Source organism: Sceloporus occidentalis, unplaced genomic scaffold (genome assembly GCF_023333645.1).
Source record: "Sceloporus occidentalis isolate IW3139 unplaced genomic scaffold, rSceOcc1.0.p SCAF_4, whole genome shotgun sequence".
Classification (NCBI taxonomy): domain Eukaryota; kingdom Metazoa; phylum Chordata; class Lepidosauria; order Squamata; family Phrynosomatidae; genus Sceloporus; species Sceloporus occidentalis.
In genome coordinates, this window is record NW_028316984.1 from 163,171,278 (window position 1) to 163,187,125 (window position 15,848).

Below are 15,848 nucleotides of genomic sequence, written 5' to 3' on the forward strand. Positions count from 1 at the left end.
GCCTCTCCCCATATAATCCGCCCCGCACTCTCAGATCGGCCGGGAAGCAATTGTTGAGGGTTCCTAATACGAAGTACATCTCGACTGCACAGAGAGCATTTTCCATCTCGGCCTTGCAGTTTTGGAACTCTCTTCTCGGCGAGCTCCTCTCAGCTACCTCCCTTGACCTGTTTAGGAAGAAGCTGAAGACTTACCTCTTCCAACAGGCTTTCCCCCATGTGTTGTGACATCTGTTCTCCCCCCATTACACTGGCACTTTTAAGCTAGTTTTTGTTGTGGTTTTTAATGTTTGCAATTTTTTTTATTGTGTTTTTAAATCGTGTTTTAAATTTGGTGTAGTTTTGTGTGTTTTTATGATGTGGATACTGTTGTAAATTGTACATTGTTTTGTGCTCTTGTTGTAACCCACTTTGATCTCTTTTGGAAAAGCAGGCTATAAATAAACAGTATTATTATTATTATTATTATTATTATTATTATTATTATTAAATATACAAATGCAAAATATACAAATATACCTTAAATACTTTTAATGTTCTTTGGTGATCTCTTTCACATGTACATGTAACATTTGCACTAGACTATACTTGAGCATTGTTGTGTAACTTCAAGTTGACACAGTTTTATTATGTACTTCTCTGATTTGGCTGAGACTATCCTGATTCATCCTCTGTCATCCTACTTTTTCAGATGCCTTACAAATGAGCAGGTTTCTCTCCTACTTTTGCCTTTTCTTCTTACTTCTTTCCTACAAAATGGGTTCCAAATGCTAGTGTAGTTTTTGCTCACTGGGAGGAAGGGTGATGGTGGAATCTTGCCCTTCCCAGTAGACTCAGGCAAAAGCAAAAGGGTATGTTATTACAGGCTTTCTTAGCAAGATCTATTCAGAGGACATTTGTCATTGGCTTCCTCTTTGCTTGAGACAATATGATTTGTTCAGAGTCAACAAGTGTGTTTCCATGGCTGAATGGGGAATCTAGCCTTAGTTTCCTGAAGTCCTAGTCTCAGCTACTACATCACACTGGCTCTGTATTTGAGTGCAGAGAGAGGCAAAGGGAGCAATAAAGTAACAGAAGCCCAAAAGTAAGAGACTTCGCATTTCCTTTCTTCCCCAGAAGAGGGCAGCCTTCATCCAGTACATACAGGAGACATTGGCACTTGTCCTGTATTTACTGCCTAGCAAGTACTATATCATGATGACTGTAGTACAGAATAACATGAACAATTTGCTTAAATGGGAATGTACTCCATTGAGGATGCAAAGGTTTATGTTGATTTTTTCAAAAAGTCTCAAGTAAATGCATATAGATAATCTGCACTGAAAATGAGATTCTCTATTTGCTGTATCTCAGACTCCAGGCAACCCCTCAAGCAAAACAAAACCTGCTTGTGGTCCAAAGTCCTGATTCCTTTTAACTTTATTTCCATATTTATTCATTTATTCCCAGAACCCGAGCAGACAGAAGTAAAATCTGGGAAACCATAAAAATATAGAAAGGCTTTCACATTAGCATTATCTCCCCCAAAACAAGATTTTTGTTTGCACACTCACCTTTGCATTGTCCTCTGTAATCCATGATATAACCTATTTTACATTCACAGTGATAAGATCCAGGTGTATTGATACATTGCCCTCCATGGCACACACTTGGCTGGTCACACTCATTTAGATCTGTCAATATACAGAAGTCAGTCTCTGTAACAAAACTGATTATCCAAAGTGCTAAAGCAGAGTTGTAGGTCAAGTAGGGTTGTCATTTGTCCCAGAAAACCTGGAAAATCCCAGATTGAAGGAACTAAAAAATGTCCCGACCAGCTGGGCCAGTTGGAGCAGTAAATCCAGGATTTCTCCTTCACTGCAGGCCATCTGAGGCTTCTGCCTACAACAAAGGTAAAGCAATTTTTTCTAATATTGGGAGGGACCAATTGGCATGCTTTGCCTCTACACCACCTAAGTTTTCCTGATGCAAAACAGGAAGACTTCTTGAGAAATTCAGTGTACTCTACCTACATAGGAGTCTGTGGCTTCACAAAGGAAGGAGACATCCTGGATTCCAAGAAAAAGTCTTCTTTGAATTGCAAATGGACACTACATTTCCTTGATTTTGAAAATATACCAGTGACCACATGTATAAACGTGCCAAGAATCTTGCGGACCATTTGGTCCATGCACAGCTCAGGAGACCCAGCCAAATTTACTACAGAGGAGAACCAAAGGGAATGTCCCATGTTACAACTGCAGTGCATGTAAATATTGTGTGAAAACTACTGAGTTCATTAACCCTGTGAATAACAGATTGTATACTCTGAATGATTTGTTTACTTGTAATATTAAGGGAGTTGTATACGCCATTCAATGTCCCTGTGATCTTTTGTATATTGACATGACCACTCGAAAAATAAAAATGAGGATATCAGAACATAGGAGCTGCATGAGAAATAGAAGAATTACTGCACCAATGGTCCAACATTTTATTCAACGCAAGCACTCAGATAGGGATATTAGATTTTGGACGATTGAAAGAATTTCTGGAACTGGGACATATCTGGAGAGAAAACTCCAGCAAAGAGAACTGTTTTGGATTTTCACTCTACAAACACAGAAACCACATGGATTGAATGAGAACTGCAATTGGTCTGAAATTCTGTAATTATTTGGTTATTCCTTTTTATTTATGTTAGTGTTTGTCGTCATAAACATTATTTGTTTGGTTGATTGTACTGGTACATTTAGATCAACATAATGGAAGGGGTTAGTATTACCTACAGGATCTTACTTGCTGCAGAATGGTCTCAGGTGGGGTTCAACAGGTGTATCAGTTTTTGTGATTGGGAAGAGATATAGAGTTCCCACTTGCTATACTCCATTAGGGCTTGCAATTACATGTGGTACATCCTAGTCCTAGGTAAGTATGGATACAATTTGGAGTGCATTTTTATAATATTTTTTTTTACTATTACAATATATATTTCATAAGTTGCCTGCATACATACTTTTTCAGGCATGATATAAGGTCTATGAGGATCAACAACTTACCTACAGGGACGAGATGTCCCCACATACCACAGGGACATAGCCAGGATTTTAGGAAGGGGGGGGGTCCAGACTAAGTGCCACCATTATAATGGGGCTTGGGCACGGCGGTGCAACAGCACACACCATTCATTTTTCTAATGGAAGGGGGGGTCCGGACCCCAAGAACCCCCCCCCCCCTTGGCTACGTCCCTGCATACCATTTGATATACCTTACAAGGTTGCTATATTAGGTATTTATGTGTTATGTTTTTTTAACTATATGGTCTTCTTTATTACTCATATGCTGTTGTATGTGACCCATACCTATTTTATCTTTACAGTTTTTCTATGACCACTGACAAAGACGCTCTAGTCAAAACGCGTTTGGTCTTTGTTTTGTACTTTTTAACTGGAATGGGCATACTGTGTTATCCCTTTTAATTTGGCCTCTGTTGTGCACTCCCCAATTGTATGGACATATTGTGTTATCTCTTTTAATTCCATGTTGAGAGGCACAGAAGAATTGGTATTTTGTGTGCTTGATACCTCCGTATGGGATTTGCAGTTCCCTAGCCCAGTACTGACTGGTTAAACTAGCCTTGTGCATGTTAGGGCGTGGCTCACAGGCCAGAACAAGCCTTTTTGTGTTTAGGACAGCATATACTCTATGCTTTGTAATTTCTTTTAATATCTTTTCAGCATTCCATTGCAACACATTGTTTTAATAAAATTGCTGTGTTTCCCTTTTATCCCCCCTAAACTTTTTGTTCACTCAAAAGGGGGAGGTGCCAGCCTGCAGATAGCCCTCCCTACCATCTGAACTAAGACCAGAAACAGAAAATGCAGGCCTATGACTAATGCCATCAATTTCTTTCTCCTGTTTGCCTGATGAAGAAGCCAGTGTGACTTCGAAAGCTTGCAACATGTAATTGTGCATTTTGATTGTCCTAATAAAGGTATCATTGTTTGGGTGCTATTGGAATTGCAGGCCAATAGTTAGGTTAAAATGTGGCAGTGGCAATGAAGCAGAAAACTATGGAAGAAGACTGGCACGAGTGGGAGCCTCGCCTGCCCTGCAGGCTTTGGTTGCTACTGCACAGGCATTGCATTATTCTTCCATTTCCTCCCTGCTTCTCCTGACCAGCCCAAAAGAGGCCAGCAGAGATGGCCTTGTGTTGTGTGGTGATTGTATTGGCACTTTGAGCCTAGGGCTAGGCAGTGCAGTGGAACTTCGCTTCCAAACAGACTTTAGAGACTAAAGGGAGTTTACTCTCTGGGGCTTCTTGGAAGCCTCAGTCTCTTCAAACCAGCTAGTGGTACTGACTTTGAAACATAATGGTAGAAAAAGTGCAATAATTAATGTGTTGAATTTACATAATTCTTGCTATTATCAGAATGCAAATTAATAATATGCATAATTACAACAGTTTGCATAATGTGTAAATTAGATGCCAGGGTACAAGGGAGTGGAATATGGCAACCATAACTTCACCTCCATGCATTATCATCCCAATCTATATAATTTGGTCTAAATCACATCCCACCTCAGAACTAGTGTCAGCCATCAGGTATCAAAGTGAGGGCAAGTGCAATGTTTTTGAATGTCCAAGTTACCCCTGCCTTTCCATTTGATAACCACACTCCTTCCTATTGCTTGTTTTCCTTTCTCACTTAGAAAATCACATGGCAGAAAACTCAAAATGGTCTAGTATAATGAGAGAAAAATAAAAGATAAGAATGATGAAGACTTCCAAGGCACTTAGTTGTGTTTTATCCCTTTCCAATTAAAGAAATGGGAAAAGTGATCAAAGAAAGTTTTCTTGGACACAGGAGAGACAGCAAAGCTGTTACCTCAAAGCAAGGCAAGGGAAAAGCTCAAGATAAAGAAGAAATAAAATAATTCTTCTTTCCCCTTAGCAATATCTTGGCATAAGGGATGACCCTTTTAATAACCTAATTAATCTTCTAGAGGTGGGCACAGGAAGCTGGTGGGTGCTGCAAAAGCATGACTTACCCTGGCATGTTTGTGTGTTCTGTGAAACGAGAAGGGTATAGCCAGAGAAACAGAGGCAGGAATAAGAGCCTTCATTATTGTTGCAGTGACCTTTCCCATCACATGGATTTCTTTCGCACTCATCAACATCTGGAACAAGAGGGAACAGTCAAGCTCAACTGTATTTAACTCACTCTTCCTAGAAAAGGAGTGGAGAATCTGTGGCCCTCTAAAGTTCATGGATTAAAATTTCTCTTACCTCTGATCACTGGCTTGAAGGGAAATAAAGTGTAAAAATATCTGGATGGCCACCTTTGCCTCACTCCTGATTTAGCCTCATCGTTTTTGGACTTAATGTACAACCTAAATTTGATTTCCAGCTTTTCCAATACATGGGTTCATATTTTATGCCTCTTTTCTTAGCCATCTCAGTAGCCAGTATGTATTAGCCAAAGCAACAGACATATCTCTAAATTTCACTCAGCCTTTTTCGTATCCAGATATGGAGAACAGCCATTAACAATGTATTCTGGAAAATCACAGTAGGTCTAGACTGATAACTTCACATCTTAATTTTCTTCATTCTGGCTATAATCTCCATTTTGGCAATTATTCCAGCTATAGGACCAATGGCCTCAAAACCTAGTCAAATTCTATGCTCTGTTGTCAGTCCAGGTTTTCTACTTCTCAAAATGTTCCTCTTCATTTTTTGTATTTTCAAGAACAAGCCATCATTCTTCTTATTCTTTTTCATGTAGCTTATTCAGCACCATATTTGTACCCTGCTTTTCATTCCCCAACAGGAAACTCAAGGCAGATAACAATAAAATAAACTACAGCAAGTACAGTTAGAATATAAGAAGAAAAATAATTAAAAACATACCAGTAAGGGGGGAAAAACAGGACCCATCAGGATTAAGTTTCTCCTGCAATAACCTAAGATTAACTGCTGAAGGCTTGCCTAAACAAAAAGTCTTTGCCCATTTATAGAAGGAAAGATTATCATCCCTCCATTTCTCCCAAGGGGAAAAAATAACACTGAAATACCAGTGCAATAGGTGTGACTGGGATGTTGTTGATAGCCTGGATAGCACAAACAGGCATATCCTCCTGGCAGGTTGACACAGGTGCCTGGACCACAGATGCTGGGTGAAGAGGAGCACATATTTGTTTCTAAGATAAAAGAGAGAAGGTATTATCAGGAGGCAAGTCAAATCTACACATAGTTCCTCTGTTTTAAAGTCCATCAATTGTCCCTAGTCCTCAGGAGGCTAAAAACTTTTAGTCTGATCCAACTTTCCTTGTTAATTTACTGAGTTCACTCCACACATGATATAACAGTGGTCACTGATTTAAATAGCTATAAAGGGGGTCTAGCTATACACCAGCCCAGATACAGACATTAGCTTTCTTGACGATTGACTTGCTGGAAATTTTACTTTTAAAAAACAACAGCTCCCAGAATCTACAGTGTGTACAACCACTAACCATGCTGACTTTGGCATTCTAGGAGTTGTTGCCTAAAAGCGTAGCTTTTGCAACCACTGAAGGATGGAGAGATTCCTTTTCCTCTTGATTCTACTGTGGCTTTCACCAAGGAATTGTCAATCTCATTGAGACAAGTAAAGTTAGACTTGCAACAACAGTAAAATCAAGAGCTCAAAGGCACCCACGCTTCTCAACAATCTTCAACTATCCTGTCATCATCACCCAACCAGCTCACAAACAAGCCAATAGTTATTGAGGCAGCCTTTGCCAGGGCTTCTTTCCGAGAAGATTTTAAGTCAGAGCTCAAGGGTAGGAGAGGAGCTCTCCCAGACATTTAGGCAACCTTTAAACAACACAACTGCCATTGTCTAAGCAGTAAACACATTAGCCCCTTTGAGGTCACACAGCTTCCCTTTCCTACCAGAAAATCCCCATGACTCAACTCTGTAACACGGGCCAAATCAGAAGAGACAATTTTCATGCCTTGCCTATCCAAGAAGCTGGAATCTTCTGATCTCCCACTCTGTTGTCATAAAAGGACCTGTTATTTCCCTTCTGAGTTTGCTTACAAACGTCTATTTTTATATGCTTGGTAGATTCATTCTCTGCAGTGTGCATGCAGCATGGAATAAATATCTGATAAAATCACAGTTGTCTAAATCGGTCAGATAGACTAGTCTCTTATGCCAGCGATGCACTGAAAACATACCATATGAAGCATGGCAAAATTGTTCATTCCCAACTTAAATCAGACATTGCAAAATCTTGTGAGAGTTAAGGTAACACCTGAATTGGTACCAGAATGCACCTGGCTCAAATCCCGTAAGCACTGGGCAAACCTTTCTCAGTCTCAGCCTCTCAGTCATTCATACAAGGCTAATAATATAGGGCATATAAAAACTGGTGGAACAATGTGACTGAAATGCTTTGAACACTTAAAAAAACTTTTAAAAAACCACTCTTTGCTCAGTGTTATAATTATCTTTATATCTGCTGGAAAGGAAGTAGGAAAATAAGACTACATTGCAGGTGGATTGATTCAACCAAGGAAACTATGGCCCTGAGATCCTTATTGCATTACAAAAGTAAGCTGAAAGGCAGTGAGAGAAAGGTCTTTTCCTCCCAGATGCCCTCAAAGCATGCCCGGTTTCTGTTCTCCTTCCAAAGGGAGATAGTAGTAAATGTATGCTTTTTGCCAAAGGGATTTCCCCAGCACAACAAAAGACACACTTTTATGACTGTCTCCATCAAGAAGAGAAGTGCTTCAAAGGCATGCAGAGAGGTAAGCAGAAAGCCACGTCTCTTTTGCTGCCTGTTGGCTTACTTTTGCAATTCAATAAGGCTGCAAGACAAAGCTGACTTGGCAACAAACAACAAAAAATGTTTGCACTAAAATTTAAAAAATGCAGAAATTACTAAAATCATTTTGAAGCATCACTTTGTAAAAATCCTTTAAAGTTAATAATTTGCTAAACAAGCAAAACATAAGTTTCTCTTCCAGTTTGATCCTCTCATGTATGACATCCAAACTATGCTTTATTTGCCACATATTTTGATGGGAATTCTGAGAACCCATCTAGGAGCCCTGGTGGCGCAGTGGTTAAATGCCTGTACTGCAGCCATTCACTCGAAACCACAAGGTTCCGAGTTCAAGACCAGCAAAAGGGCCCAAGCTCGACTCAGGCTTGCATCCTTCCGAGGTCGCTAAAATGAGTACCCAGACTGTTGGGGGCAAATTAGCTTACTTGCTAATTAGCTTACTTGCTGTTCACCGCTATGATCTTTGGAATAGCGGTATATAAATAAAACAAATTATTATTATTATTATCTACTGGTTGATTTACCTGTAAATATTGTTGGTATGTCAGTGGGAGCAGCATCTTCCCCAAAAGCTACTGGAAATGGGTGGGCAGGAGAATAAGGAGAAATCTCTACCACATCTACTGCAGAGGATACAAGAGAAATAATTACCAACTAGAGCCACTGCCTAATAAAGAAGACAAATCAACTGGATTCTGCAACCCAACCCACTTAATTTCCTTAACCAAAGAGCTGGAAATGACATTAAATAATTGGTCTATTGAAGCAGGACTGCTACTCAAAACCAAAGGCATCACTAAGGGGTGGTGGGGGTACAGACCACACTAGGTGACACATAAGAAGGCATCCCCTGGTGTGCAGATGGGAAAGGGTTGCCATCCAGTTCTGGCAGCTCTGCTGGCTAAATGGGAAAGTATTATCATGTTATCAGATATAAATGTACAATATGCCACTAAATGGGACAGTCAGAGTGGGGTAGCGATTTGGGCATTGGATTATGACTCTGGAGGCCAAGGTTCTAATCTCTGCTCAACCATGGAAATCCACTGGGTGACCTTGGGCAGAGGAAGGCAAAGGCAAACCCCTTTTGAACAAATTCGGCCAAGAAAACTCCATGATAGTTTCACCTTAGGGGCACCACAAGTCAGAAATTACTTGAAGGCACATAGCGACAACATCAACAACAACATGCCACTTAATAATCTACTACTGATATTATTTACAAGCATTCACTATTTATAAGTATTCTATTTTAACAAAAGAGTACTCCAGCTAACAGCATAAACTGTTTCATTATTCCTGCTATCAATAAAGCTCTTAAATATTAGCTTCATGTATATACAATATACCAGGCTATATAAAAAGAGGTTCAAACGTATATCATTGAAGATTGTATTATTACATGTTACCACTGACTGAGAGCTGGACATTTATATTATTTCCGGTTTAATGTTAATGTAGCAATTGAAACATAAGTAAACATAGGTTGAGTCTTCCTTATCCAAATGCTGGAAATCAGAAGTGTTTGGGAATTCAGATTTTTCAGATTTTGGAATATTTGCATATACATAATGAGATATCTTGGAGAAGGGATCCAAGTTTAAACAAGAAATTCAAATTAATGGCCAAACTCAAAGAGTGCTCAGCAATGGCACCTTTTCATCCTAGAGAGAAGTGGCCAGTGGGGTCCCACAGGGCTCTGTCCTGGGCTCAGTCCTATTCAACATCTTTATCAATGACTTGGAGGACAAAATTGGGGGCATACTTATCAAATTTGCAGATGACACCAAATTAGGAGGAATAGCTAATACTCCAGAGGACAGGATCAACATTCAAAACGACCTGAATAGACTAGAAAGCTGGGACAAAGCTAACAAAATGAAATTCAACAGGGAGAAATGTAAGGTACTGCACTTAGGGCAGAAAAATAAAATGCACAGATATAGGATGGGGGACACCTGGCTGAATGAAACTACGTGTGAAAGGGATCTAGGAGTCCAAGTAGACCACAAGTTGAACGTGAGTCAACAGTGTGATGCGGCAGCTAACAAGGCCAATGTGATTCTAGGCTGCATCAATAGAAGTATAGTGTTTAGATCAAGGGAAGTAATAGTCCCACTCTATTCTACTCTGGTCAGGCCCCACCTGGAATATTGTGTCCAGTTCTGAGCACCACAATTCAAAAAGGACATTGAGAAACTGAAGCATGCCCTAAGGAGAGCGACTAAAATGGTCATGCCCAATGAGGAATGACTTAGGGAGCTGGGATGTTTAGCCTGGAGAAGAGAAGGTTAAGACGTGACATGATAGCCCTGTTTAAATATTTGAAGGGATGTCATGTTGAGGAGGGAGCGAGCTTGTTTTCTGCTGGTCCAGAGACTAGGACCCGGAACAATGGATGCAAGCTCCAGGAAAAGAGATTCCACATCAACATTAGGAGGAACTTCCTGACAGTAAGGGCTGTTCGACAGTGGAACAAACTCCCCCGGAGCGTAGTGGAGTCTCCTTCCTTAGAGGTCTTTAAGCAGAGGCTGGATGGCCATCTGTCGGGGATGCTTTGATTTAGATTTCCTGCATGGCAGGGGGTTGGACTGGATGGCCCTAGCGGTCTCTCTTCCAACTCTATGATTCTATGATTCTGTCTATGTTTTGTATAAACCTTATACACATAGCTTAAAGGTAATTGTACACATCATATTTTAATAATTTTATGCACAAAATATTTTATGTATATTGAACCATCAGAAAGGAAAGATGTCACTATTACAGCCAGGTAGTTTTGGATTTTGGAACATTTTGGATTTCAGAATTCCAAATAAGGGAGACTCAACCTGTCTTGTTAATTGGCTCTTACCATAATACCTGTAAGTTTACTAAACAATACTGGCTAGGAATCAGTCCACATACTCCAACATTGATTTGTTCTTCTAACATAATACCCCTATGCATGTTTACTTGAAAGCAACTCCTATTGAACTTAATTAAACCTCCTTCTGAATGGACATGCACTGAAATCTGCTGTAATTAAAACCAACTGAAATAATATTTTATATGCAGTGGTCTGGAAAAGCAAATCCATTCTGTTTAATTTATGGAAAACATCCATTTTTCAGACTATCTTCCAAAAGGTACAATATGACATGGGCCCTTCCCACAGAGTGGATTTCATCATTGCCCTACTGGGCTGCTGAGTGAGCATCCACCATGCAGTAAATTATAATCTCTATTTAAAAGATCCCCTTGGGGAAGCGGGAATCCTTTTCCTCAAGCATCAGAATTATCAGCATGGCATGTAATCAGCCTCATACTTCCTTACCTTCTGCATATTCAGCATTACTTTGCAATTTACCTGGACTGATGTCTGTTTCTTGGACAGCATCATCCGTATCCTATGAAGGAGAGACATAGATAGAATGATTGGCTGTATACTAACTATGATCTTTGGAATAGCAGTATATAAATAAAACAAATCATTATTATTAATTAACTAGGTGGAATTGATGTAGCTGGGGTGGGGGTGGGGGTCCCAAATGCAAGAGTTTTCTTTTTTAGTAATTTCCTGTTATGTATTTGTTGAGGTGAGGAACCTGTTACCAACAGCTCAGTTTTATGCATCCTAATTTCCTGTAGGATTAGACAGAGACATAGAAAATGGGAAAAAATGCAGTCCAACAAACTCCACTCACTTTGTGTTTTGGCTCCCCCTACCATCGGATCTGGCTTCATTCAGCACAGGCTCTACTCTTGACTTTTCCTGTGGCTCAATGGTCAATCATAGGAAGAAGGTTACCATGACATGTTGTATCAATAGGTATTGATGAACTGTAACTTTACAATACAGTGCGCCTGTGCTATATGTGGGCACGCTATACGTGACTTTGAGCTTACGCGCTCAAGCCGCAGGGAGTGCGCGGGGCACAAGCGGCAGCGCATCCCATTCAGATGAATGGGGCGTACGCACGCCGCCATGCGCACAAGCCCCATTCAAGTGAATGGGGCTCTGGCATAGGCGGAATTGCCTTATGCAGGGGGGCAGAACGGATCCCCCGCGTAAGACAAGGGTCCAGTGTATTATGAGAAACAGTGTGACCTGTCACAAAGTGCATTGCCACTTTAGGACCATTGCAAAGGTGGCAGTATAGTCAGCAGTGCAATGACAAGAGGTTAAATGTCCATGAGTGCTGTGATGACATGGGTAAACAATGGCATAGCAAGCTATCTCTGTCAGGACAGAAGTAACTCATGACACGAGGCAAACAGGTTTCTCTTGTGATATTGGTTGCCTTCTCTGGTATCCTCTTCCCACCATCATTACACACCACTATCCAAGTGCCTTACATATCAGACAATTACACCAGCAAAAGTCACCAGAAGATTTCTGGCTTAGATACACAGATTTCCTCAGAATCAAGTGAATGTTTCAATTCCTTTGGCCCACTAGATATTATATCAGGTTTCAGGTTCCTCATTTTGCAGATCACAGACTGGAACATGCTATAAGAATTCATGATACTGCCTGACTTCTTCCTTTTCTTTCCTCTTTCCTTTATAATTTGCATAAGTATAGTCGGCTGCAATGTCCAAACTGGGCAAACTAAGATTAATTCTAATTGCCACAAAACCATGATTTTAAGCCATGATTTAAAGTAGTTTTACAAAGCATGATCATGGTTGGAGCAACTATTGATTACAGCTGTTAAGCAAAGCAGAAAAAAAAAGAATTATTTTGCATTTAAGAACGTTATCACATCACTCTGTTGTCTTACGGAAAACGTGTTATTTAAAGAAATGGAAACAATCTCTACCACACTTCTCTGCAATAGTGCTATGGCATGGCTTTGGCAATGAACAGTCTATCAGTCTTCCACACTGCCTTGTTGATCCCATCTTCCTACCAATGTATATCCTACCTAGCGCATGCACATGGTTTATTTATTTTTATTTTTTATTATATGCTAATTTTCTTATCACTGAAGCTTATATTTGCAGTGAATACAGTGTGTATTTTCAAGAGCTAAAGAAATTCAGGTGACTCTTATCCTGAGAAATCAGAAAGGCATTTTGCTGATCACAACAAATGAGGAGACAGTCTGGAGTGTGGTAAAAACGATAAACCAAGGGGCCATTCACACTATGGAAATAAACCCGTTCGGAAGAGGTTTATTTCCATGATGTTCACACTTGCTCCAACCGCAATCGATGCAGTTTGCAGGGGGGGGGGGTGGCCAAAAAGCCCACTTATAATGGTGCAATTGGCACTGGAACCCTATAGCTGTTCTTTTTTTAAGAGCCACAATGATCCGCATCTTTGGTAGTGTGACACTACTGAATCAGTTCAAATCGTGCTGCATCATTCCCAGAAATGGAGGTGTCTCCATTTTAAATTGATACGAGGGCAAATGTGAACGGCAACAGGGTTAAAATGGCACCAAAATATTAAATCTTGAGGGCCATTCTGTCATGGCCAGCCAAGAGCAGCTCTCGGAGGAGGAGGATGAGCCTCCTCCAGAGCAAGAGCTAATTGAGGCTACACCATGTGCTAATCCTGCTCTGCCAGGTCCCAGCTGTGATCCCCCAGCCTCAGAGGAGATGGCCCAACCAGGTCCTAGTGCTAGTGAGATGCCTCCTGTGGTGCAACAGCCTAGTGGTGACTCTGGGGAGGAAGCTTGCCTGGATGTGCCTACTTACAAAGAGAGAAGGGCTGAGAGTGCTTGCAGGCGCAGATCCAGGAGGATTGCAAAGAGGCAATTAGCAAACCAGCCTCAGGTGGCATGGGGGAAAGAGTTTCCCTTACTTAAGCTGTAGAGAGGCCTCAACTCAGTGCTAGAGTTTATTGCATGATCCCTTGGCGTGATTGCTGCTGGCACTGGCTCCTTGTATCTTGACTCCTTGTTGCTTTGACCTTGGTCTGGACCCTTGTTATCTTCTGGCTGCTTTGACCTTGGACTACTTTGACTATTCTGACTCCTGGTATCCTGAGTTCAGCTTGGCTTTCGGACTGCTCTGATTTCTGGTATCCTGACTTCGGCTTGGCTTCTCGGACTGCTCTCACACTTACTCCTTGCAAGGTCTGTGTTCTGCTTCCACTTGCTGGGCTAAGCCATTCTTATCGGCGTGTGTCTGTGTGTGCTGGCTGCAGGCCAGGACACATTCAGACTACCTTTTGTACCAAATTGTAACCTGGATTAAAGGTGGGAAGTTCCCATTGGCACTGGTTTTAACACATCAGGATAAGGGTCTTGCACAATAAATCAAGGACAAATCCCCCTTAGAGTGGAGTTTTTGAAAGTGGATTATTTCCTTTTTCTTTTTGGAAAACCCATTTCTTCCCTGCAGGGACATAGCCAGGATTTTAGGAAGGGGGGGTCCAGACTAAGTGCCACCATTATAATGGGGCTTGAGTGTGGCGGCACAGCAGCACACACCATTCATTTTTCTAATGGAAGGGGGGTCCGGACCCCAAGAACCCCCCCCCCCTTGGCTACGTCCCTGTTCCCTGCTGCTGGCAAACTTGGCCCTGGTCATAATCGGTTCAAGTTCAGGGGAGGGATTTAGGTCAGAGGGAGGGCAGTGGGCAGTACATGCCTCCCCTCTTGCAGGCAGCTTGCTTTTTCTCTCTCTCTCTCTCTCTCTTTTGTAATTTTTTTTGACAGATTATGCAAATGCTACAGGTTGATACATATTGATAGAATGTGTCTGCTTGTGCTACCTTTCCCTTTCGTTTGCTTGCTGCCGACATAGCACATCACTTTGCAAGGGGCATTTTTTTAAAAAAAAATTGTGTGTGTGACAGAATATGCAAATACTTGTGCTACATATGTTTCCCTTTCAATTTGGCAAATTGATACAATGTGTGAATGCTTGTGTTACATATGTGTGGGAAACAGAGGATGCAAAGGAAGAGAGATGGAGAGATTGCATTCTGGGATGGGAAAAGGAGAGAAAGCAGAGGATGCCAAGGGGACGGAATCTGAAATGACCTGAAGGCACACAACACATGCACACATACACACACACACAAGTCGACAGACTATGCTAACGCTGCTGCCAGTTTTTTTTAAAAGGGGGGGGGAAGCACCCGTTCCATTGCCCAATGGTTGTAGGATACTTCACCTTTGACGAAAGCGAAAGTGAATTTGATTGACAACAAAGGAGGCTCCATTTTAAAGCAGTACTGCAAATGTGAACTTCAGAGGATCAAATTGCATCGATCAAAGTAAAGGGTAGCGGGAACTTCTTTCCGGGAAGATTCGGTACTGGCTTAGTGAGTACGGACTGAATCTACCCAGGGCAAATGAGCTAGTGGGAATGGGGCCTTGGTAAATGTAGTGGGAACATCGAACCGAACCTGAATCAGTTCTGGATAAGCGCAGAGATGTGAAACTCTTCATTCAAAAAAATAAGTGTGAATGACCCCCAAGGGCACTAATGACTATAATGAGATCTTTCCTGCTTGTGTGAGAAGCTCCCACCAGCAGCAAACAAATAAAAAGAACAATCCACACAAATCTACAGGATACAAAAGTTGCCAGTTCCAATCCTGCAACTCCTCACATACATCCTTGCCAACTCAAGAGAATGTGTGTGTTTTAAATAGACTAACAAGTCATGGTCTCTCTCGCCAGCCTGCCTGCCTTCTTGGATGTAAGCTGCTAGCCCCCTTTCCTCCTCTGCTGAAAGAGAGGCGTGAGGAGAGGATAGATAACAACCTTTCAAATTATCAAAGGTGGCAACAATGAAGCTTGGCTCCATTTCCCTGTTGTGACTTCCCCCTGCTTGGGGATAGCTAGGGGGATAAGAAAGCCATGCTTTCACACCACATATGTAGCAGAATGAAACTATCACACTAGAAACAATAATGAAACAGTAGCAATATTGCAGGCATTATTGGGTTTTTCCATCAATAAAACACATGAACCGATAATGATCAAAATACAATGCAACCATGGGAGAGACAAGGCATCATGTGATAAGTTGCAGCCAAAGACACTATTGTCCTGCTGTAATAATGATTAACTGCCTCATGAGATA

General features: G+C 41.2%; 1 protein-coding gene across 4 annotated transcripts in view; it reads right to left on the reverse strand.

Moving 5' to 3' along the window:
- LTBP2 (latent transforming growth factor beta binding protein 2) overlaps positions 1-15,848 on the reverse strand; it is a 205,622-nt gene that overhangs the window by 40,101 nt on the left and 149,673 nt on the right. For 3 of the 4 annotated variants that reach the window (XM_089522203.1, XM_089522202.1, XM_089522200.1), the window contains 5 exons: positions 11,167-11,206; positions 8,342-8,440; positions 6,057-6,182; positions 5,031-5,159; positions 1,553-1,672 (listed from right to left, as the gene is read on the reverse strand). In XM_089522203.1, the coding sequence (XP_089378329.1) occupies positions 1,553-1,672; positions 5,031-5,159; positions 6,057-6,182; positions 8,342-8,440; positions 11,167-11,206 (514 nt within the window). The remainder of the gene's footprint in view (positions 1-1,552; positions 1,673-5,030; positions 5,160-6,056; positions 6,183-8,341; positions 8,441-11,166; positions 11,207-15,848) is intronic. The other variant, XM_089522201.1, reaches the window with a different exon arrangement.